A 26178-nucleotide genomic window follows, 5' to 3' on the forward strand; every position below is an offset into this window, starting at 1 on the left:
ATCCCCACTGTCCCCTTCTATATCCCACTATCTACCCCCTTATTAGTATGACCCCCATCATCCCCCCAGATCCTAGTTTAAAAGCCCCTCCAGCCGTCTAACCTTTTTTCCCCCAGGGCAGTTGCACCCATGAAGGTGCGGCCCGTCCCTACTGTAGAGCCTGTAACCGACAGAGAAGCCGGCCACGTTCACCATGAACCCAAACCCTTCCTTCCTGCACCAGCTTCTGAGCCCCTTATTTAAAGGGAACCTGTCATCGCTTTATGCTGCCCACACTAACGGCAGTATAAAGTAGAGGCAGGTGAGTGGATTTCAGCGGTCTGTCATTTATAAGTTAAAAGTAACTGCAGTGTTGCTGGCCCTGGGCTTTCATCCCTAATATTAGCCAAACAGGCATATTTACTAGGATGTTCCAGCTCAGGACTAGCCTCCCTGGCAATTTTCCCTCTACCCCTTCTGCCAATACACTTTGGGGTGAATGCAAAACCAAAAAAGCTGCCCTAACCCTGCTGACATTCGCCTGCCCTTGGGGCCTGTGCTCCTCCTCAGCCTCACAAGGTCCTGTCTGATGTTTCACTCTATCCATCAAGTTCTCGGCAGATTTGGCGCTCTCCTGACTCAGACAAGTGGTACAGTCGCCCGCCGTTCACAGTGTGGCCTGACGGGGTCGCTGTGGTGAAGAGACCTAGCTTGTGACTGAGCGGTCGCTCCCTCTTGGCTCCGCTCTCTCTGGTCGGGGAGAGTGTGCGCAGTGCAGTGAGCGCTCACACAGTGGGCGAGTGTCTGCCTGCCGCCGCCTGTCCTGTGTCATCCCTCCCGCCCTCCCAGTCATAAGCCGCGGTGATGGCGGACAGCGCCAGCGAGAGTGACACGGACGGAGCGGGCAACAGCTCGGCCGCCATGCAGACGTCCTCCTCAGCCTCTTCCTCCGGGAAGTCGGGCATCGTCATCTCGCCATTCCGCCTGGAGGAGCTGACTAACCGCCTGGCCTCCCTGCAGCAGGAGAACAAAGTGCTGAAGATCGAGCTGGAGACCTACAAGCTGAAGTGCAAGGCGCTGCAGGAGGAGAACCGGGACCTGCGGAAGGCCAGCGTCACCATAGTGAGTAGTGCAGCCCAGGGCGTCACCTGAGCACCTGCAGGGGGCACTGCAAATCCCAGCATGCCGTCATGCCCTGCTGAGGACCCCCAGGTGTTAGCATGGGCCTGGATGGAATTGCTGGCACTTGTAGTTCTGTCACAGATGAGTCACGTGTGGTTCTTCCAGCTCCAGTCTATAGGCCCCAATCCATGATGAGACACTGGCATCTGTCCCCAGCGCAGTCTAATTCTCGGGCACAGAAATGCCTCCACAGGCTGCCAGCTGGCACCGCCATGGCTGGAAATAACAGATGGCGTGTGCTGCTGATATGATTGGGGAGCGACTTTTTACACCTCCTTCTATCACTTGGATTATTTATATCGACCTCATGTCCAGGTCCCAAATATCGGGGGTCCGACCACCGGATTTAGTGGTAGTGCAGGATGGTCCACCCCTGACAGAGCGCTGTAGAAGTGACGTCATATGTTCTCAGGATCGTTGGGGATCCCCGCCATTGGACCATTTATCACTTGCGCTACTTTCACACTCGCGTTTTGGTTCTGTCATGGCTCTGCAAAAACAGATCTGTTACAATAATACAACCGCATGCATCTGTCATGAACGGATCCGTTTGTATTATCTGTAACATAGCCAAGTTGGATCCGTCATGAACTCCATTGAAAGTCAGTGGCGGACGGATCCGTTTTCTATTGTGCCAGATTGTGTCAGAGAAAACGGATCCGTCCCCATGGACTTACATTGTGTGTCAAGACGGATCTGTTTGGCTCAGTTTCGTCAAGCGGACAGCATGGAGATGGAACTGATGCATTCTGAGCGGATCTTTTTCCATTCAGAATACATTAGGGCAAAACTGATCCGTTTTGGACCGCTTGTGAGAGCCCATGACGGATCTCGCAAACGGAAAGCCAAAATGCGAGTGTGAAAGTAGCCTTACCCTTTGTGGGATGACCCCCTTAAGCTTACACATAAGGTAAAGCTCTCTTTATGGGGGCCTTCTGACTCAGGGGTTAGTTTTCAACATACCCATCCTATGTTCCTAACGGAGATGAGATGCTGCCAGCAGCTTTCTCACCTCTCCTCTGTGGATCTGAGTGGGCACGGCTATGGTGGACTTGGGTCTCGTGTGAATGATCGTTTTCAGCGGGACCTGTCACCATGAAAATGCAGGCAGCAGGTTATAGAGCAGGAGGAGCTGAGAAGATTCAGTGTAAGGCTATGTTCACATCTGTGTTAGGGCTCCTTCACACTTGCGGCAGGACGGATCCGGCAGGCTGGTCTCCCTGTCGGATCCGTCCTTCCGCTGTTTCGCCGAGCCGCCGGACCGCTGCTCCGTCCCCATTGATTATAATGGGGACGGGGGCTGAGCTCCGGTGCAGCACGGCGAAAGCCGCCGGACTAAAAAGTCCTGCATGTCCGACAACTCTGATGTGAAGTGCCTTTATTAGGCCAAGTTCACATGACTGGTGTTATCTGCGTCCGTGCCGCAAATGATAGAACATGTCTGATTCTTGTCCATTTTGCAGACATTTTGCCCCTGGGGCCTGCGGAAAGTGCAGCGTTGCTTTCGGCCCGGTTCCGCATTCTGCAGACCACAAAATATATGTCCATGTGCATGAGCCCTTACTAGTATTGTATTCATCTAAATCTCTCCTCGTTCTGAGCCGAGGAGTCATGTGGACGGTCCTCTTCAGTGAGTGACAGCCGTCCCAGTGTCACTGTCAGGACCGCCCGCAGGAGAAGAGATTTAGGCAGGGGTGAGTGAACTTCTGTTTTCAAGTTCGGCGCACAAGGTTCGGGATATCTAAGAATTCCGTTATGAATTCCACTACCACCGACCATAACAGAATCCATAACGCAATTCTTAAATATCTCAAACCTTTTACGCCAAACTTGAAAACAGAAGTTCACGCAACACTAAAGTCATGTTTTACTCCATCTTTTTCCATAAGACTATACGTCAGTCTGCTCAGCTCCTCCTGCTCTATAACATGCAGACTGTACTAGCATGTTCATGGTGCCAAGTTCCCTTAAAGGGGTTATCCAAGACTATTAAATGCCCCCATATGCCCGGCCCCTCACACTGATTATACCTGTCTCCCCTCTCACTGCGCCGCTCCTGGTCCCTGTACTGCAGGCGGGGAGAGGGGAGTCTCCCTAGGATCGCAGGTGATGCTAGGGTCCCCCCTGGACACCATATGTTTTTATCTGATTGTGTGAGGGGCCCAGGCATATGGGGGGCATTTAATAGACTTGGATAACCCCTTTAAGGCTGCTTGCACACAACCATATTTCTGTTCCGCATTTGTTGCTTATCGGAAGCGGACTCCTTCATTTCAGACAGCATACCGTGCGTTGTCCGTTCTAACATGGGGGATGCGGGTTGTGCAGAAGGAGAAAATGCGATCCGCGATTTGTGGACCCCAAAAGGGATACAGTGATGTGCTTTACGTTCACTACCTCGTCTTCTACACTAGTCCCAGTTTAACGCATACGTTTTTTGTAGATGGGGAAAAATGTAATGTGAACCCAGCTTTATCCTGAGGAAATATTACGCACTCGGGAACCCCTTTAATGGAGAGCCAGCCATTGTTCACATTGGTCATAAGTATATATATATATATTAATGTGCCCGTCTTTTACCATGTGCTTACATTACCTTATGGCATGAGACAGTAGCAGTATCAACAATGGCATCTATAAGGCAACAGAAGATGTAGGATTGTAGGCACAGTGAACCCTTGTCACTTGGCAGCATTGATCGGAGTCACTGACCGCGCTGTCCGCCTCGGTCACCACGTACAGGTCTTTTTCCCAGGAAGGAGGAGGTGAACTGCTCCTCCGACTCAGGTTTGTACGTCTCACATACTCATTCCAGTTTAATCTCTGGTTTGCTGAGTGACAAGTGAGAAGACCGGTAGGATTACCCTGAAACGTCTATCTCCAGGGCAGCATCATGGAAAACGAGGCCTTACTTACCCTTTATTAAGTGCTTTTGCATCTTACTAGGAAACACATTTCTAGGAGAAATTGTGATAACGCAGAGAAGCCGTACTATGTTCTGGTAATCCCGGAATGACCTTCTACATGTCAGTGCTCCTCTAGAAATGATTGCATAGTCTCAAACAGCCTGGCTCCCCTGACACCGGGGATGCCCTAGCATTCCTGATGGTGGCAGTTGTCAGGATCTCATTACTGGGAGCTGAGCCCGGGCTAAGGCCATATCCTAGGCACCTAGGACTATACAACTGCTACTTGGCACTGCCGATCTGGACTTTACGAACAGGGTGTCACCGCCACTTGATCGCACTGAAATTTTTTGTAGAACTTAAAGGCCCTTCACATGGCCCGACAATTGAACATATCGCTTGTTACTGATGATCTTGCGGTGTAAATGCGCCACCGATTTCCCGATGAACTAGCAAAACACAGGACAAAAGATCATCGTTTCCCAGTGGCAGATAGTGCTATGTGACCACGATCTGCTGCCGGGAAACAGTATGGGGAAGAGCGATGGCATTAGTGATCACTCCTCCCCATACTGTAGAGGAGATCGCTGCATGTCATAGCAGAGGTCTCCTCCACCAGCGATCAGCAGATTGTTGGGAAGAAACTTTTCCTTGACGACAATTTGCTAGATCATCTTCCCGTGTAAAGGGTCCATTATTCTCTGGGGTTTTACACATCAATGGCTTATCCTCAGGATAGGTCGTCACTGTTGGACCGGTAGGGGTCCGACTCCTGGGACCCCCACTGATCGGCTGTAGGAAGAAGCCATTGTGCTCTGGGAGCGAGTAAGCCTCTTCCTTGGCCATGTGACATCACATTCATAGGTTTCAGGGCCTTGGGGCAGCTCAGTCCATTCAAATGCGTGGGGCTAAGCTGTCATACCAAGCACAAAAACTATCCAATGGGTGGCGCTGTGCTTGGTAAGCTGCCAGAAGCCCCAGTGAGTATTGTAGCGCATTATAGGGGCTGCAGAGGAATGCTTGTTTGCATACCCCACTGGCACATAGAAAAAAATAAAGTAAAACAATAAAACGTTCACATTTTTATCCTGGCCCCTCACAGATTGTACTTGCCTCACTAACTGGTACCCGCGTCACTTCTGATGCCCACACAAGGGGGGGGGGGGCAGCTACTAGCAGGAACAAGTCTCCTTAGCGTCACCAGCGATACTAGGGAGGCTCGTTCCCATCGCGGCCTGCTAATGGCGCCCTGGGTCACTGGATGTTTTTATTAGTTGTGCGTTGTTTTTGTCCTCCCCCCCCCCCCCCCAGCTTCCATTAGCACGCCCCCATGAAAAGCCGTGCAGTCCGCAGGACAGGTATAAGTGACGGGGGTCCCATTTCCCTGATCTGGTGGAGCATGTGCCGCTGCTGCTCCATTCATTCTCTGTGGGAGCTCTGGAGTACAGCGCTTGCCTTTTACTATGAACGGGCGCACGCTCAGCCTGCTGCTCCATCAGATTAGGGGAATGGGACCCCTATTCTTGGGCTCTGTAGGAGTCCCAGTGGTGAGACCCCCACTTAGTTATCCTCTGGCACACCCCTTTTAATCTGTATAATTGACGTGTCTCTTCTGCCCCATCCCATTATACCAATATGTTTCCATTAGACTGACTGGTTTGGTACATGCCACAGCCCGGCAGGGCTCATAAATCGTTCCTCCAGAGCCGCCATATCACATCAGCCCAGCATAGCTTAACGACCGAGGATATCTTTTTTTCTTACCGACTGCCTCCACCCAAAAGTTGTCACGTTGTACACTGGAATACGTTACTGTAGGACAGGGAGGCTCAACCTGCGGCCCTCCAGCTGTTGCAAAAGTACAACTCCCACAATGCCCTTCTGTAGGATGATAGTTGTAGGCTGTCAGGGAATGATGGGAGTTGTAGTTTTGCAACAGCTGGAGGGCCGCAGGTTGAGCATGCCTGCTGTAGGATAAGGTAGGCGTCCTGTGTTTTGGGAGGAGTTGTCCTTTCAGCCACCTGACATACGTGTTTTGCACAAGCTTTGTAAAGCGAGTCTTCCTAAGGGTGTGTGATCACAGGAGCCACTTCATTAGCATCTTATATACATTTTTCTTTTATTGAAGTTTTTTTTTTGTAGTAGTCATAACTTTATAGACGTCCAAAGAATAATACTCAAGGTGCTAGCAGCAAAATTCTCAGCCTCTTGGCTGCCTGGGTCTGAGATTTGCCCTACTCTCCTTTATGGCATGGGTGGAGCTTTTTTTTTCTTCCCGTTTTATCCCTGGAGATAAGTGGTGCCTGGCAGCCCCCATAATAAGATAAAATTGCACAATAACTGCCAACTAAACCGCCATTACCTAGTGTGTAAGGTTATGTTCCCACTACTGTTTTCAGGCTTTTGTCCGGGTTACAGGTTCACCATCTGAAGGCTAAAGGGGGAACTTAAGTGAATTATTTTGAGCTCTGCAGACTCCTTCACATAGGGCCATCCACCCTGAGATCTGCATGTGTGCATTTTTAGGTTTATGCAGAATTTGGTGCGTTTTTTTTTTCTTTCTGCTGAAGATTTTATCTTGGATTTCATTGCAGATTATGTTTTCCAATTGAATTCTATGGAGAAATTAAGCTTCACAAAATTGCACATTGGGGGGTCATTTACTACGAACCCCTGCGCTAGGAACCGGCTTAAAGTCGCGCCTCGCAGGTTTGCGGCTGTTCACATGCCTTTGTGCCTTAGGCGCAGAAATCTTTTCTACACTAGCCTTCCCGCTTCCCCCCAAAAAAGGGCCATGATGTGGGTGAGGCCATTGGCGTCGGTACATTATCATTTATGCCACTTATTTCCTGGCATAAATCATGACTGAAATCTACAGCAGCTACAAACTAGCGTAGATTTCATTTTAGACGCACAGACTGCTGGAGGAGGCGTGAAAAGCGCAGAATAGACAAATGTGGACTAGGAATACATGTGAAACTTCTTCTGATGCGGGTTTGTCCACCACGTGTGAAGGTGCCCGTATAACGTATACTTTATTCCCAGGATATGCGCACTTACATTGGTCTCTGGGTCACTTTGCCACCTTTCTACCAAGTCCCGGTTTTCCTCGCTTGACTTGTGCTGATCCACTGCTACATTTGCACATTCCAAAGTGAAAATAAATCTGTATGGTTCAGAAGCTCCCAGAATGCGACCGAGTACACAAGGCTGACAGAAACGCCAGGTGCCAACCCGGAGATACCATGGGGCAGATTTACTAATCCTATAAGCTGAGGCTGAGTAGACCCGCACCACAGGGGCTCAGACTGGGTGAGGAGCATGGGCAGGCGCTCTCACTTTATACCAGTTATTGGTTGTATTAGGCTACTTTCACACTAGCGGCAGGACGGATCCGACAGGCTGTTCACCCTGCCGGATCCGTCATGCCGCTATTTCGCCGTGCCGCTGGACTGCTGCTCCGTCCACTCCCCATTGACTATAATAGAGACGGGGGCAGAGCTCCGGCTAAGCACGGTGAGAGGCCGCCAGACTAAAAAGTCGGACATGCAGTACTTTTAGTCCGGCGGCCTTTCGCCGTGCACTGCCGCGCTGCGCCGGAGCTCCGCCCCGTGCCCATTATAGTCAAAGGTGATGGAGCGGTGGCACGGCGAAATAGCGGCAGGACTGATCCGACAGGGTGAACAGCCTGTCGGATCCGTCCTGCCGCTAACGTGAAAGTACCCTTTGTATACAACAACATTTTATACCAGAATTGTGGTGCAGTCAGAGTGCAGAGAGAGCAGAGCCTCTAGGTGTAATGGCCCCTGTTGCTCCTAGAGGCTCATTTGCATATATTAAAACCATGATTGTTCTCAGCAATGTGCGGACACATATGAACATGGGACCAACACAGATGCCTTCAGCTGCCAAGTGCACATGTAACAGGTCAGCTAGGGTCATAGGTACAAATCTGCTGACAGATGCCCTTTAAAGGGATTCTGTCACCTCCTTTTACGATTTTAAGCTGGCACCATCGCTATGTTGACTAAAGTAGCTTATTTCCAGGACTCTTCTTTTTTACTTTATTTTGTTTAGTAGTTTTGATGTAAAAGCGATTTTTACACGTCATAGTGTACCTTATAGAAATGCCCCGTCCTTCTTCCTGTCTGCGGCCAGAAAACTTGCGCAGGCGCAGTACCGCCTGCGCGATCATCAACATCCTGAGGGCAACAGCGCTCAAGTCACATCACTGGGCTCGGCGCATGCCCAGTGAGACTTTTGAGGCTGTTGCCCTCAGGAGGTTGATGATCGCGCAGGCGGTACTGCGCCTGCGCGAGTTTTCTGGCCGCAGACAGGAAGGAGGATGGGGCATTTCTATAAGGCACACTATGACGTGGGTAGGGTGCGGAACGGTTTGCCGGGCTGTGGGAGGTTATTTGATGATCAGGGGGGCGTCACTGGGCACCGGAGAGTGAGAAAAACGCCCCTCTGGGCACCTTGGACCCTAATTAGCATAACATAAAAATCGCTTTTACATCAAAACTACTAAACGAAATAAAGTAAAAAGAAGAGTCCTGGAAATAAGCTACTTTAGTCAATATAGCGATGGTGCCAGCTTAAAATCGTAAAAGGAGGTGACAAAATCCCTTTATTATTAGCATATGGTGAAGTCCTATGGACAGTTCCTAGGAGCTTGGCAGGTGAGTCTGACTCGAACAGGGATTAGCAACCTTTGGCACTTCAGCTGCTGTGAAACTACAACTCCCAGCATGCTGACGTGGCTGTTCTTGTAGCTCCCACAGAAGTGAAAGGAGGATTCTGGGAGTTGTAGTTTCAGAACAGCTGGAGTGCCGGAGGTTGCTGATCCCCGGCCTAGAAATCTCCTACTGGCTCCTTATGTTTAGGGTAACTTTCTATTGTCGTATATGGTTCCGATTTTATACCACGCCGATTCGCGGTTTGTCGGTTGCATTCTGACTATACATCTCCTCTGCATTGGTCACTGGAAGGGACGTAGGTTTGTCGCAGGCTCAGCAAACAGAGGCATGTGAGGGCCAGGTCTGGCTCTGTTCTGTACCCCCCAGTGAAGCCCATATGCCCCAATTGGGGGGTGTGAACAGGGGGTGCTTTTAAACTCTACTGATTCTGGTGGGAATTGATGGAATCTGGACCTGTGCGGCCAGGCTCGGTCAGTGTCCTATCGCGGGTGGACTTCAGTCTGGTTTCTGTCGTCAGGACAGACTGGCTGTTGGGGCACCTGACTAGAGGTAAGTTGCGACGGCACAGAGTTGTTCAGGGTACGAGTTTTGGCACAGTTTTGATCTTTGTGCAATATCCAGTTTAACCAGCCAGATGCGCTCCGGGGGGAGGCAGAACCAGTACGGCCTCTTCTGTGTCTCTCCGATTGTGAGATCTCATACCGGCAACATCGATCACTGCTGGTAAGGAGGTGACGTGTTGCTGCTGCTTATGTAATTGATGGCTGTTTCTTAAAAAAAAAAAAAAAAAAAAATCTGAAAGTCTTTGGGGGAGAATTTATCATTCTGATCCAATCATGGCTTTGTGGCTTTTCAATAATTGTGCAACTTTTCTTGTCACAATCTAAATTTTACGCTGCCCTTGCCAAGTCTGCAAAAGAAGGGGCGTGACGAGGGCATGGGAAGGGGGGGGGGGGGGGGTCTCACTGGCTGGGCCATAGGCCCCGGCTAATTCATCATTATGTATGCCTGAAGCTGGCGTAAATAAGGACTGAAATGTACGGCAGCTCCGAGCTGCCATAGATTTAATTCCGGTACATCACGGCTGGCATAGCGGACATAGCTGCTAGCATGGCCGCCTTCAGACAGCAGTAATGGGGGTGTTACATATCAGAAGGACTTGCTTGCAATTCTGTGGGTTGGCAGCAGGTCATCAAGCCCCTGCATTGCCCAGGATGCATGGCAATTAGTTCTTGTTATCCTTTTCCTTGCCATCATGTATAGCCTCAGAGATACATATGGGATCTAGTGCCTAGTGTGAGATATAGCTATATACCTCTATGTTCTGTATGAATGTAGAAGTAGGGATGAATGAATGGTTGAAAGGTGTCTGGGCTCACTACAAGATCATTATGTTAGCTCTGTGGGATAGGAAAGGACAGGGGTGGACTGGGAACGTAAAGTGGCCCTGGAAAAAAATAAATAAAAATGGCCTCATGTTGTTGTAGGTGGGCCAACACAAGTAGACAGGGCAAGCACATGTAGGCAGAGACCTGCACAACAGTATGAAACTGGGTCAATTTCTAAAAGCAATACAGTAGAATTCAGGAGGACACCTGCGGCCACTGGCAAGGTGCATAAGTGCTTGATGCTCCTGCATTAATTAATGAGAACATCAGGTCTTTATGTACCTGGCTGACTGCCACTAGGAGGGCATTGGCCCACCGGGAAATTTACCTGTAGGGCCCCGGGAAAGGAGCAGGAAACCTACTGTGCATGTCAATCCACTACTGAATGCAGGAGAAGGTGGACCAGAAGGATAGACAGCAGGGGGCGCTACCAGAGGGGAAAAATGTAATGTGCGCAAAAAATAAATAAAATAATAATTTATTGCATATATACAGCTATAATACTTTAAAATGCACTATTTAATACTTTTCATGGAAAAGCCCCTTTAACACATTACACGTTACAAATGTAACATATCCAAGCCTAAGGCTGGGTTCAGACCTGAGCGTTTTACAGCGCGTTCCTACGCGCTGTAAAACGCTCAACAGGCAAGAACCAATGATTCCCTATGGGAATGGTTCTCACCTGAGCGTTTTACAGCGCGTACGATCGCGCTGTAAAACGCCCGACACCCCAAAAAGTACAGGAGCTTCTTTGGGGCGTCTTGTCACGCGTTCCCGTACATAGACTTCAGCGGGAACGCGCGACAATGGGCGTTCGCATGTCTCTGTATGCGCGATTGCAAACGCCCGTACAATCGCGCATGCAGACGTTCAAGTACGCTCAGGTCTGATCCCAGCGTAACTGAGGGCCTACTGATCCAGACTAACAGCATGATAGGGGACATATGAGGGGGTCAGTTCGGATCGGGCCTGTGTTTGGTATTTCTCTAAAGCAGAAGACAGACATGAGATAATAACTCTGAGTCCTCTAAACCTAAGTGATACTAGCAGACTTTGGTTCTGTTATATTTCCATATCATCACCACGACAGCACACAAGCAGATTGACCTCTGTAGGGGCAGGAACAGAGAAGGGTTTAAATCCCCCCCCCGTATTTAGAGCTATGATACAGGAAGAAGTTAGATCCTCCTTATCTAATTTGCCCACGACTCCTAGGGGACCTCTTCCCCCTAAACGACAAAAAATTAAGATCGCCCTCATCCTTGGATTCCGAGGACTTGGGGGAGGATGCCTCCTCATCCAGGCATTGGGATGAAGAGGACCTTGCTTCAGAGACGGAATTCTCAAAGGGCGATAGAAAATTCTGTTTCGCTGTGGACGAAATGCCGAATCGATTAAAAGCCCTGAGGGCCACTATGGGGGTGGAAGAGGTTCAGAAACCCCATTCCATCCAGGAGGAAATGTTTGGGGGTCCAAGGGTTAAAAAAAAAAAAAAAAAAAGTGATCCCTATTAATGATAACATAAGAGAATGAGATCAGGGACCGATTTTACATCCCAGTCTAGAGTTCCTGAGACTAACGGCTTGGATCCTGAGATCCAGATACTGAAGTACCAAGGTCTTTCAGATAGAGTGATAACCCTCTTAGAGCATGTGGGGAAAAAAGTAACTTCCGCCATCTACCTGAAGATATGGAAGAAATTCTGTTCCTGGTCGGGGAACCCGTCCCTGAACCTGAAAGGACCAAACATCCAGATAATCTTGTAGTTCTTACAGCAGGGGCTTGAGCTGGGGCTTAGACCATCCACCCTCAAAGTCCAGGTGTCGGCTCTCGGCTTTTTCTTCGGCTCTGATCTTGCAAACCACAGATGGATAAAAAGATTCATTAGAGGAGCTTCCAGTCTTCGACCAACTCTAAAATCTCGTGTCCCCTCCCGGGACCTTAATATTGTTCTTACTGGCCTAACACTATCTCCCTTTGAGCCACTAGATGATTGTTCTATCAAACTAATATCTTTTAAAACGGCACTACCAATTGCGATTATGCCAGCCCGAAGACTGGGTGAGATACAGGCCATTTCCATTAGAGAACCTTACCTGTGGGTTATGGAGGATAGAATTGTACTCGGATTAGATCCGGGGTTCCTCCCAAAAGTAGGGTCAAATTTTCATCGTGACCAGGAGATCATTTTACAATTTTTTATTTTTTTTTTGTAATAACCCTTCAAACGACAAAGAATCAGTTTTTCATACCCTGGACGTCAGACATACAGTTTTGAATTATATTGAGGCTACCAAAGGTTCAAAAAGTCTGATAGCCTTCTAGTTCAATTCTCAGGGAGAAACAAGGGTCAAAAAATTTCAAAATCTTCCTTAGCCAGGTGGACTAGGAATACTATTTCCCTTTACTATGAGATTCAGGACCTCCCCTGTCCTGACAACTTAAAAGCTCATTCGACCAGGGTCATGTCCTCTTCTCAGGAGCATCCTTAGAAGACATTTGCAGGGCTGCTACATGGTCTAGTGTACATACATTTATGAAGCACTATAGACTAGATTTTTCCAAAACTTTAGACTTCTCATTTGGGTGTAAAGTGCTTCAGGCAGTTACACCCGCCCCCCCCCCCCCCCAATGATATGTAATTTTGTGTATCTCCTTGTGTGCCGTCATGGTGGTGATATGGAAATCCGGAATTAGTCTTACCGGTAATTGTTTCCATGAGATCACCACAACGGCACATTATTCCCTCCCAGTTTTGTATTCGTTTTTTTCAGCAGGACTTTCTGGTAGGTATGAGGTAATACCTTCTAGGTTATATTATCCTTTGTCTCACTATGTGTTAACCACCACCTTTTGCTCTGGTGTTGGTGGTGGGAGGGGCGGATTTAAACCTTTCTCTGTTCCTGCCCCTAGAGAGGTGAGGGGTCAATCTCATTGTGTGCCGTCTTGGTGATCTCATGGAAACTGAATTACCGGTAAGACTAATTCTGGATTTTTCTATGTTGGACCCGTAATCCATTTAGTAAAGTCCTGTATCTGCCAGATTAAATTCCACTGCAGTAGACAACATTCCTTTATACAAATTTTCCCTACGCACAATGTTAATCTGCTGTCGTCTGCGATCTGCCTCTTCCCACACCTTAGGGCGCAGTCAGGAAACAATACAGAAAGTTGCAGCTCCAGCATTTGTCACTATCCGGGGAGTTCATTGTTTAGTTGACATATCTTTGCAGAGGCAAATGTTCCACCGTAGTAATATCGAAACCCCAATGATATGTGAGCAGGTTCCTAGGATTATTTGTATTTCCTTTAGGCCTTCTGCACATGCAGTCCGTGTGCATCCTGCTGTTTTCATGGGGCGCACCGTAATAAAAGCCTATTCTTGTTTGCAAAACGGACAATGGGACAGTTTCTATAATTTGTGGCCCGGCCACACGAATGTGAACAGCACAACGATTTTTTTCTGACCCGTAGAAATGAATTGGTCCGTGTGTGAACTGCAAAAAATGGATCGGACATGGACCAAAAATCCGGTCGTGTGCATGAGGTTCTGTCACCTCTAAAATCAGTTTCTAAGTAATGCAACATTCACAAATGTGGCAGTGTGTTCCAGAAAAGCCGGATACTGTCACACACTACCGGATCCCCATTGACTATAATGGGGTCTGCCCGTTATCCGGCATAAATGCTGGATTTCAGCTGGACAAATACTGCTGCCTTCAAGGGGATTTGTCTGGCTGAAAGCTTGCATTTAGGGCTCATGCACATAAATTTTTTTTTTTGTCCGCTCATTTTTTTATTTATATTTTTGCGGGTGTATGTGGAACCATTCACTTCTATGGGGCTGCAAAAAAACGAAACAAAACGAAATTGACGCTGCGTGCATTCTGTGTCTGTTCCGGGGAAAAAAATAGAACCTGTCCTAATATTGTCTGCAGTGCTGGACTATTTATAGGCCAGCTGTTCCGTTCTGCAAAATGCAGAAAGCACTTGGCCAGTATCTGTGTTTTACGGATCTGCAATTTGTGGACCGCAAAATAGCAACGTTCTTGTGCATGACCCTTATTCTGGACAGCAGTCAGATCTCAATATAGTCAGTGTGAATCCGGCTGTGTGCAGCAGTATCTGTCTGTGCTGGACACAGTATTCCTCTCCAAACAACTGTGTTTGTAAGTCTGAAAGCCGGCATTTTGCTGGAAAGTGACCGGATCCCATTATAGTCAATGGGTTCCGTTGGTGAATGGCAGTGTCTGGCTAGTTCTTCTGCAGGAGGTGTGGACCCACCTTAATGTGAAACGTCCCAATATTTGCCATTTTAATGAAGATTTAAATGGGTTGTGTCATCTCAGACAATGGGAGCATATCACTAGGATATGCCCCTGTTGTCTGATAGGTGCCGGTCCTATTCATCTCTGTGGGGATTCCGAAAATAGCAAAGTGGCTCCGTTTGCCATTTTTGGTGGGCCAGTAGGTAGGCTTGGTGGTGGCTGGACCTGGCACCGCCAGCAACCACTTTGCCAGCCTCGTGTTAGGCTTCGTTTAACCTCTTCAGGACACATGACGTACCAGTACAGCATGTTGTCCTGGTACTTAAGGACACATGACATACCGGTATTTCATGTGTATTTCTGATCACCGGCGGGCGGTTATCGGAACCTGGTGCCTGCTCAAATCCTGATTTAAATTATTATTTTTTGTTTAAAAAATTTAATCATTTTGTAAAACTTGGATAAATAAATTTTTTTTTATTCATATTGGGTATCGCCGCGTCTGTAACAACCTGCTCTATAAAAATACCACATGATCTAACCTGTCAGATGAATGTTGTAAATAACAAAACAAAAAAACAATGCCAAAACAGCTATTTCTTGTTACCATGTCAAAAAGCGTTACATAGAGCAACCAAAAATCATATGTACCCTAAACTAGTACCAACAAAACGTCCACCCTATCCCGTAGTTTCTAAAATTGGGTCACTTTTTTTTGGAGTTTCTACTCTAGGGGTGCATCAGGGGGGCTTCAAATGGGACATGGTGTCAAAAAAAAACTGTCCAGCAAAATCTGCCTTCCAAAAACCGTATGACATTCCTTTCCTTCTGCGCCCTGCCGTGTGCCCATATAGCGGTTTACGACCACAGATGGGGTGTTTCTGTAAACTACAGAATCAGGGCCATAAATATTGAGTTTTGTTTGGCTGTTAACCCTTGCTTTGTAACTGGGGAAAAAAAATATAAAAATGGAAAATCTGCCCAAAAAGTGAAATTTTTAAATTGTATCTCCATTTTCTATTAATTCTTGTGGAACACCTAAAGGGTTAGCGACGTTTGTAAAATCAGTTTTGAATACCTTTTAGGGGTGTAGTTTCTAGAATGGGGTCATTTTTGGGTGGTTTCTATTATGCAAGCCTCACAAAGTGACTTCAGACCTGAACTGGTCCTTTTAAAAAGTTGGTTTTTGAAAATTTCTGAGAAATTTAAAGATTTACTTCTAAGCCTTGTAACGTTCCCCCAAAAATAAATTGTCATTCCCAAAATTATCCTAACATGAAGTAGACATATGGGAAATGTAAAGGAATAACTATTTTTGTAGGTATTAATATGTATTATAGAAGTAGAGAAATTGAAACTTGGAAATTTGAAAATTTTATAAATAATTTTTTGACTCCATTTTAATCAGTGTCATGAAGTACAATATGTGATGAAAAAACAATCTCAGAATGGCCTGGATAAGTCAAAGCATTTTAAAGTTATCACCACTTAAAGTGACACTGGTCAGATTTGCAAAAAATGGCCTGGTCCTGAAGGTGAAAATGAGCCTGGTCCTTAAGGCAGTGTTTCCCAACCAGTGTGCCTCCAGCTGTTGCAAAACTACAACTCCCAGCATGCCTGGACAGCCTTTGGCTGTGCGGGCATGCTGGGAGTTGTAGTTTTGCAACAGCTGGAGGCACACTGGTTGGGAAACACTGCCTTAAGTCCCAGCATGCCTGGACAGCCTTTGGCTGTGCGGGCATGCTGGGAGTTGTAGTTTTGCAACAGCTGGAGGCACACTGGTTGGGAAACACTGCCTTAAGGAGTTGAGAGAGGTGCAGGTCCCACCTCTGAAACCTGCACCTATCAGACAATGGGGGCATAGCCTAGTGATATGCCCCCATTGTTTGAGATGGGAATACCCCCTTAAATAAAATCTGTTTTTATGGGGATTCCAACACCATGGCATAATTACCTATTGGTACATGAATGGCGTATGTGAAATATAGGAATTGGGGCAGGGGGACACGATTGCATACTGCATATGTTTGTATTCAGGCCATTTCATAACCACTAAGCACAAAAGCAAACGCTGTGTAAATCCGAGACGGCTGTCCTCGCTGCTTCCAGCATGAGGCGGGCCGTGGCGCTGCGCAGTGCACTGTAAAGTTTTCCAGCTGCAGGGGGGGAGCTGTTAATCATTGAGCCGGGTAGGTGTAGACTGCTTGGATTTCTGCGTACAAGACACATGAGAATAAGGAAGCCTACAATGCACCCGCCAACAGAGGAGACCTCTTATATAAAATGTCATGTTTAAAGCATTTGGGCATGTAGCTCTTCGGACAAGGTGCATACCTTGGCCACTGTACGCCCTGCTCAGGGATTCATAGTGAATTTTGGTGCAGAAAACCTACTGAAAGTTGCGTGCAAAATCTGCCTTGTGAACGTAGCCTAAGAAAGGGGATATGATTGTGCAGCGTTTTGGTGCCCCCCCGCCATTGGCGCCATTTAATTTATTAAGACTGCATTGTTTAGTCAGTAGTCTTCATTGCTTTCTGCAGGATCTGTGGGATCGAGACTTCCGTGTGGCTGCTGATTCGGGATAATTAGAGGATTAGTCGTTATATGACTAATAATCTGATAAATTTAGGTGTAGTCAAGAGATGTGTGATAAAAGAATATATTGGTGTAGTCAGGTGGCGGTTCTCATATATGACTGCTGGTGCATCTTTAACCCATTAACGGCTAGTGACATGCATATCGGGTGCTGGTTGTGTGTGTTACACAGCTAACGCCTGTCTGCAGTGGCTGGTTATTGCCTCATAGGCTGCGTGCAATAATGACCGCAGCATCTAAGTGGTAAGATGGGGAGGGGGCTCCTGCTGTCTCCAGTTACCCTCCCCCCTACGACATACCTGACATTTTACTGCTCCTATTACACCTTACCAGAGACGAGGTATAATAGTATGCCTGTAAAAAGCGGACATCTGCAGGTTCAGTTCCCCCAGACAGAAAAGAAGTGAAAAATGGTCCCATAAAAACTTTGAAAAATGTTAAAAACCTCAAATGCCCTACACATACCGCAAAAAAACAACCCTCTCATATGGCAAGTGCACTCTGCGTGTCACAGACGTGCTCTGCACATCCCTATGGGAGCGGTCACTTGATTATATCCTTGCATCCTATACAGTTTTATGGAGCAGCAGCATTGAGTATGTTGGGTGCTTTTACAATCAGGCGGTAGAGAACATTGGCTGCTCTCCTCCCAGACATGAATAATTTCTCTTGGCACAAGACAATGCTAAAGACGTCTCGTCCATTAGCGCTCGTCAAATTATACAGGAATTGGGATGGATGAAGTGCAGGCCTCAGTCTCTGCGTGAAATGTGAAGGACCTCTGTATGGTATCACCAGAACCATTGCATCTGCAGCAAAATGTACCCTTTCAAACCCCTGACGCTGCTATATAGGTGACATGAAATAAAGTGGAAACATACCTGTGTGACGGCAAACGCCCCCCAAAAATGAGTACAATAGACCCGCAGTCAGGTATGAACTTACTGCATCATAAATAGCTGTTGAGAGATGCGTCCAACACGTGGGCCGTGTTTTCCGGACACATACATGTGTGCGTGTGGCCTCAATGAGAAGTATTGAAATTGTGTGCTGAGCTAAGTAATTGGCACACCCCTCCCATTCAGCTGATAGCACCCTGCCCGGCGTTGCAGTAGACTGCTTACAGCTGTACCGCTTAGTCTACTTTCACACTGGCGTTTTGGCTTTCCGTTTCTGAGATCCGTTCAGGGCTCTCACAAGCGGCCCAAAATGGATCAGTTTTGCCCTAATGCATTCTGAATGGAAAATGATCCGCTCAGAATGCATCAGTTCCATCTCCATTTCACTTTGGAGACGGACACCAAAACAGACTGTCTGACGAAATTGAGCCAAATGGATCCGTCCTGACACACAATGCAAGTCAATGGGTACGGATCCGTTTTCTATGACACAATCTGGCATTTCCTTTCTTTCTTTGTTTCTTGTTTGTCCCCTGCAGCCTTCAGGTTTTCATTGCAGCTGCGGACTGTTCTGTTCCCTTCTCACAGAAGTCGGAGCGCTGCTCTGGTGGCCCCATCTGCATACTTGGCAGTTGGAAAGGTTGGGACTAATAGACCCCGCCCCAGGAACACCCCCAACCACGAGGAGTCGGAGAGAGCAGAGTGTGGCCAGCAAAGGGGGTGTGGCCAGCACAGTGACTTCTTGTTTACAGGCTTGTAAAGGAAGTTTATCAGAGCAGGGAGGGAAGCTGACATCACAGGTCATGTGACCCTCAGTGAAATCTGAGAAACCAGCCACTGGAGATAAAGTGAGTGAATTGGAAAGCTGTTACATTTGCCCAGTTAGGAACATAGAACAAAAAAATAACTCTGACAACCCCTTTAACTTGGAACCGCATTACCCCTGGAAGCTGAACTCCTCAGTGTGATAAGAACTCTGCTTAAATGAGCGGTTAAGCATAATGATAGCGGGTTTAAAGGCGTTTTCTGGGATGTTACTACTGATGACGTATATTGCACAGCCACTATGCAATGTACAGCAGCACATAGAAGGCTGCATTAACCACAGGAGTGCGGTGCCTTCTCCGGGTGTCGGACCCCCACCATCAGTAGTACAATCCTGGAGAACCCCTTTAATGATGATTTCGTTGTTGAGTTCTTGCCTAAACCCTCCTCGGATCCTGAACATGTGTACGTACCTCCCTGTGTGTCTTCTGCCTGCCTCTCCTTCCACCCTGGTGATAAGAATACCTTGGTCTGATCTTGTCTGGTGAGACTCTGCCCCTGGAGATCTGCCATAGTAATTAGTTTGTTTTTGCTCTCTAACCTGCTCCAGGTAATTAAACTAGGTCACACACACATATAACTTGGGATTCAGATCAACAAGATGTTTTTAGAAGAGGAGCATGTGATATTGGGCGCTGACAGCCCACACTGTGATGTGACGAATGGCGCAAAGAAGCGGGAGCAGATTTGGTAGAATCTATGCTATTTACTATCATAAGATATCGGGCATTGACTCTTACCCCCTGTAAATAACCCATTCCTGCTATATGGGCTGAGCTACAGATCTGGCGCAGTGCCGGACCCTGTGACCAACTATGCCGATACTGGCAACAACAATTAGGCTTCATGTACACAACCGTATCCATTATTATTTGTGGGACAAGTTGTATTTTTTAATGGCACCATTTCATTGATCATAGTTTGTATTGGAAAAGGGGAAAAGTGAAAAAAAATATGGAATTCCGCATTTTTTTTTTTTTTGTGATTTCTGTGTTAATTATGCGCTTAAAATGACAGCCGTGTGCCTGACGTCCACAGTATACAGGCACCGGCCGTGTGCGCACCGTATCCGGGAGATATGGTGCGGAACAGCAGCATGGATCGGAAGCACTACAGAGTACTTCAGTGGGTCCGTGCCTCCGCTTCACAAAAAAGTACTACACGCACTACTTTTTTGCAGTGCGGACTGCGATGCGTGCAAGGACAGCACACAGTGGTGTGCATGAGGCCTTATTCCGCAGGTTGGTATGATTACAGTGATACAAAATTGATATATTTTCTGTTATGCTCTACGATTTAAAAAAAAAATGCTAATCTTATATTCCGACAGCCATAACTTTATTTTTCCATCTACAGAGCTGTGTGAGGGCTAATTTTTTGCTGGACTGGCTGTAGTTTTTATTGGTGCCATTTCGGGATACATAACAATTTCATCACTTTTTATTACATTTTTTGGTGGGTGGCAGTCACCAAAAACAGCAAACTTTTTGTTTTGGTATTTCCTGCACGTGATAAATATTGTTATATTTGAATACACAGATACCAGTGATTTATTTTGGTTATCTAAACGTGTAAAATTGGAAAATGGGTGATTTGAATTTTTATTATTTGTATGTTTTTTTTTTTATATATTTTTTTTTTTCATGTTAACGTTTTTTTTTTTTTTTTTGTACTCTGTTCCCTTAGGGGATTTGTACCTCTGATCTTCTGATGACAGGCACCATAGACTGCAGTAGGCTATGGGATTTTCACTGCCTGCCGGTCAGGCTATGCCTATGGCTCAGCTTTGCAGGCAGCTCTCTAGGACAGCACTGGGATCCTTGACAAGGCTCCAGGCTGTCATAGCAATCAATCGGGACCCTGCAATATCACCCTGAGGGTCTCCTGTCTAGGGTTGTTGCGGGTATCGAAATTTCGATACCCAATCGATACTTTTGTCCCGGTATCGATACGATACCGGGATTTCCGTTTTTTCGATACTGGGCTGCGCTTCTGCGCAGTCTAGTATCTCTGAACATGAGCGCGCTGCTATCGGCGCGCTCATGTTCTCTCTCAGCAGCACGGGGAGAAGGAAGCTGTCCTCCCTCCCCCTGTGCTGCTGCTGCCGCTGCCACCAATGAGAAGCGAGGGGCGGAGGAGGGGCGGCAATGAGAAGCGAGGGGCGGAGGAGGGGCAGCGCCGGCAATGAGAAGCGAGGGGCGGAGGAGGGGCAGCGCCGGCAATGAGAAGCGAGGGGCGGAGGAGGGGCAGCGCCGGCAATGAGAAGCGAGGGGCGGAGGAGGGGCGGCGCCGGCAATGAGAAGAGAGGGGCGGAGGAGGGGCAGCGCCGGCAATGAGAAGCGAGGGGCGGAGGAGGGGCAGCGCCGGCAATGAGAAGCGAGGGGCGGAGGAGGGGCAGCGCCGGCAATGAGAAGCGAGGGGCGGAGGAGGGGCGGCGCCGGCAATGAGAAGAGAGGGGCGGAGGAGGGGCGGGCGCACTGCGCCACCAATGATAGGATTATTTCAACACAGAGCTGCGCCCAGCGATGCCCCAGCACTCACCATTAGTCCTGGGCGCCGCTCCGTTCGCCTGCAGTGCCCCATTACTGTCTCCTCTCCTGCTCCACATGCTGCTGATTACTATCGGAGCGATGGGAGGAGACATCAGCTTCACTAGTAGGCGTTCCTTCTCCCTGCGCTGCGATTGGACAGCGCTACAGCCAGGGAGAAGGAACGCCCACTAGTGAATCTGATGTCTCCTCCCATCGCTCCGATAGTAATCAGCAGCATGTGGAGCAGGACAGGAGACAGTAATGGAGCACTGCAGGCGAACGGAGCGGCGCCCAGGACTAATGGTGAGTGCTGGGACATTGCTGGGCGCCGCTCTGTGTGGCCTGATAGTGAAAGTCTGGACTCATATACAGTAGTCAGTCTTTAACACATACAGGAGGCGGGTGCCGGCAGCAGAATCGCATTGCCGGCACCCTGCCCCTGACAGGGAGCTGCGATCAGCGGCAGTTAACTGCCGCTGATCTGCCAGTACCCGCCTCCTGTATAAAGAGGTAGTTATCATTGCCCCCCCCCCCCCCTCAACCCACCCATCCCATTAAAATCATTGGTGGCACAGTGTGCCGGCCCCTCTCAACCCCCCAGTATTAAAATCATTGGTGGCAGTGGCCACAGGGACCTCTTCCCCCCCCCCCCCCCCCCCCCTCATTGGTGGTGCAGTGGCAGCTTCTGATCGGAGCCCCAGCTGTGTAAGCCTGGGGCTCCGATCGGTTACCATGGCAGCCAGGACGCTACAGAAGCCCTGGTTGCCATGGTAACATCCCTGATGCTGTGTGCACAGAGCAGCAGGGACAGTGTGGAGTCCTATTCACCCTAATAGAGATCTATCAGGCTGAATAGGAAAAGGGATGAAAGATCCCAGGTTCTAGCCCCTAAGGGGAAAATAGTCATTAAATAAAAAGTGTAAAAAAAACAAACAAAAAACACTAAAATATGAAGTATAAATCACCCCCTTTTCCCAATTTCACATATAAAATATTTAAATAATAAACATATTACATCGCCACGTCAGAAAAGTCCAAACTATTAAAATATATAAAAAAAAATCTAGGTGGTGAATGCCGGAACAGAAAAAATAAAATAAAAACTGCGCGATTCGCCATTTTTAAAAATGAGGAATGCACGTGGCTTTTTTTGTTTATTTTTTTCGCGTGGTATCGAATGGTATCGAGTATCGCAATACTTTTTCATGGTATCGAAACCGAATCAAAAAATTGGTATCGCAACAACTCTACTCCTGTCAGAGGGCAGATGAAGCCCCCTCCCTCCCAACCCACAGATGCAGCAATCGCTATTAACCGCAGCATCTGAGGGGTTTATGGAGTGAGCCTGCTTCACACGTATGAAATACCGGTATGTTTTTTTAGGGAGGAAAACTGCCTGAACAGGCGTCTGACGCTTGTACAGGCGTTATTGCGACCTCTGCTATTGACCATGAGTGTTTCTAGGAAACGTGTTTACCACAAACCCTGCTCAGCACAGGGTGTGGAGCTTATGTCGTATCCAATTCATTACTCACCATGTAAACTTATGGAAAGGCGTAAGGACAGAGCTTCAGTAACAAGGTATGAACACTGTGCAAGAATACAACAAACAAAAACAATCGTACAGTGTGCCTGGAGGAGATCATTGACAAGTCAGTCCAGGTGGGAACACACTGTACATTTTCACTTTAACAAAATCCACCTAATGAGAAATATGTGAACATCACAAGATTGTGTCACAAGACGGCGACACCACCAGCAGCCAAGCTGTACTGAGAGAAATGAGATTTCCTTGAAGAAAAATACATATCTGGTAGATATTGGCACTTGAGACAGGGAGTGAGCTGTAATCATCACCTATTGTGAATAGTGGATCCTATGTTACCTGTATATAGATATTGTGCTTCTGACAGTGGGGATAATGAGATGACTGCTGAAAGGTGATCTCTACTGAACAGCAATTATCAGCTTTTTGTAACGGTCAGGGAGAAAACCCTGGAAAATTTAAAACCAAGATCTACCAAAATTATCCAAAAAAATGTTTAAGATAAAAACTTGATGTCAGCAGTATGTCGTTTGACTAAACACAAGCTGCAAGCACAGTTTTTACTCTTTTTGAGATCCCTTTGTAAGTGGCTACATTTAGGGCAGGCGCACACGAGCGAGTTGCATGTGGCAGTGCGAGTTCCTGTTCTAAACTCTGCTCCTCTGACAGGATCTCACGGCATTATAATAATTTATGAAGCTGTCTCCCCCTGTGAGACCTGGAGTCTACAGCATTGTGTCGGTGTAATTCAGTAGACTATAGGTCTCGCAGGGACTTGTAAGTCTTAGAAGTCAACATAAGGGCACTTTCACACTAGCGTTAAAGTTTTCCAGTATTAAGTCCCTTCACAGTGGCTCAATACCAGAAAAGAAAAAAAAAAACTGTTTTATCCTAATGCATTCTGAATGGAAAGCAATCCATTCAGTATGCATCAGGGTGTCTTCAGCCCAGTCCCTCTTACTGTATTTGGAGAAAATACTGCAGCATGCTGTGGTATTTTCTCTAGCCAAAATTCCGGGACACTTGCTGGAATGCCGGATCGGGCATTAATTTAAATGTATTAATGCCGAATCCGGTACCAAGTGTTCCTCAAAACCGGATTCGGTTTTCCAGTCTGCGCATTGGCAGACCTTTAAAAATGCACAAAAAAAATACCGGATCCGTTTTTCTGGATGACACTGGAGAGACGGATCCGTTATTGCAATGCATTTGTCAGACGGATCCGGAAACAAATGCTATCAGTTTGCATACAGATTTCCAGATCCTCTAACGCACGTGTGAAAGTACCCTAATGCCGTTCAATCCAGTCAAAGGTCAGAATTGGAACTCGCACTGCCACACGCAGCAAGTATCTCACAGTGAACTCAGCTCGTCTGTGTCTGGCCTTATATTGACAGCTTGGAGTGTACAAACCACAACTACAGCCACCTGAATGTTTTTCTGGTTGCAGCTCACTGATCTAGCCAGTGAGACTGCGCAGAGGGCCATATATAGGCCTGCAGAGATTTTAATGAGCGGTTAATATTTAATAGGTTTTACAAGATGGTAATAATTCACTTCTAAGGTTTTCTGTAGTTTATTATATGTGACCTTTGTATAGTGGCAGTCTAATTTAAATGAATCTGAGCAGTACTTCAGGTCATAAACTGTAATTTCCAGCACAGATTCCTACCTGATCTTGAGCCAGATAAATGGACTGTGGCTCCCATGAGCATTCTTTCTTGTCCATAATTGAACACATTGATGAACCGCTATATAACTTTTTGTTTTGTTTCATGTAAATGTTCTTTAAAGGGGCTCGCTGAGACCGGAAACCCATTTTCATGTGACCTAAAAGTATTCAGCTGTTTGGGGGGGGGGGAGGAAACCTGTCATGGGCGCTCCTATTCCAACGCTGATTTTTTATATTTTTTTACTCCTCTGCACTCTGTCTCCCCATATAAAAAGGGGTTCTGGCTGGTCTGAGAAGTGCATTAATAAATTACGTCCTTAAAGAGGTATTCTGGTCTACAACCGATGATAACCTTCAGTTACCATGGTCAGTTGTGATCAGGGAAGTTGTTTGTTGCTTGTGGTAGGCTGGAGCCTGCTGCAGGATACAATGCCTACCACAGAAGTATTCCTGCAGGTGGCAGTGCTTCATAGGAATATATTGAATCTCCCATAGGTTGCAATATTAAATACATGCAGTCTGTAGGAGAAGCTGTCTAATGATCTCATAGGGGAGATTTTATAAAGTGGGGAAAAAATATATAAATAATTTCATAGGCATCACCATGTCCCAAACGCCTGTACTAGGGCTGCAGTAAACTATTATTTTAGTAATCGAGTATTCTACCGATTAATCTTAAAAAATAATCGAATATGAAAAATTAAATTAATAGACTGTTTTCCTTTATAAAAACTCGTCAGACCCCTGCCATCAGTCCCCAACACCCTTCATTCCCCCTGTGCGATCAGCCCAAGTGCATCAGTTCCCCCAGTGCCATCAGCTCCACTATCCCCTAGTGCCATCAGCTCCCCCCTCACCCCAGTGCCATCATCTCCACTATCCCCCAGTGCCTTCAGCTGCACTGCCACAGTGCCATCAGCCCCTCCATGACATCCATTGCCATGTCCCCCCACTCCTCCAGTGCCATCAGATCAGCCCCTCCATGTGCCCCAGTGCCATCAGATCTGCCCCTCCATGTCCCCCACTCCCATCTGCCCCTCCATGCCATCCATTGCCGGCTGTTTCCCTTCAGTGCCATGGCTCCAGCACCAGTGAAATATAATAATTACCTTTCCTGTAGGGGCGCCTCCCCACAGCTCCTCCCTCTTCTGCTCCGTGCGCTGCACTGGATCCTGACGTCACACAGCGTCGGGTCATAGTGCGTGTTTACGTGTGTCAGGATCCAGTGCAGCGCGGTTTGGGCCGGCGGGTGACCATGAAGCGGTAAGTAATAGCAAGCGCTTTACTCCCACTCTGTGGTCACATGACACAAATGAATCCTCAATGCAAAAAATTTGCATTGATTTATTTTTTTGTGTCGAATTACCGTACTTGATTCAAACGAGTAATAGTTTCAGCCCTATCCTGTACTATTAAAATGTAAAAATATTTCTCCCGTATGGCAAACAGCATAACAGAACAAAAATCTAAATGGCCGATTCACCTTTTTTAGTCATTTCCTTCTCCAAAAAATTTAATAAAAAGTGATCAAAAAGTCAGACACCCCAAAGTGGTATAAATAAAAAGTACAGGTCATCTCACAAAAATGAGCCCCCCTCACAGCTCCATAGACTTAAATATATATAAAAAATGTGTTTACAGGGATCAGAATATGGCAGTGCAAAGAAAAAAATATTTTTTTTTC

At 47.2% G+C, this 26178-nt stretch overlaps 1 protein-coding gene across 2 annotated transcripts in view; it reads left to right on the plus strand.

Moving 5' to 3' along the window:
* The first annotated feature begins 762 nt into the window (after window positions 1–762).
* The window catches only part of CCDC6 (coiled-coil domain containing 6), a 66100-nt gene continuing 40684 nt past the window's right edge, over window positions 763–26178 (plus strand). The window contains exon 1 of one of the 2 annotated variants that reach the window (XM_044297367.1): window positions 763–1101. In XM_044297367.1, the coding sequence (XP_044153302.1) occupies window positions 844–1101 (258 nt within the window). In that variant the 5' untranslated portion in view covers window positions 763–843. The remainder of the gene's footprint in view (window positions 1102–26178) is intronic. The other variant, XM_044297366.1, reaches the window with a different exon arrangement.

The sequence above is a fragment of the Bufo gargarizans genome, chromosome 6 (assembly GCF_014858855.1).
Source record: "Bufo gargarizans isolate SCDJY-AF-19 chromosome 6, ASM1485885v1, whole genome shotgun sequence".
Lineage (NCBI taxonomy): Eukaryota > Metazoa > Chordata > Amphibia > Anura > Bufonidae > Bufo > Bufo gargarizans.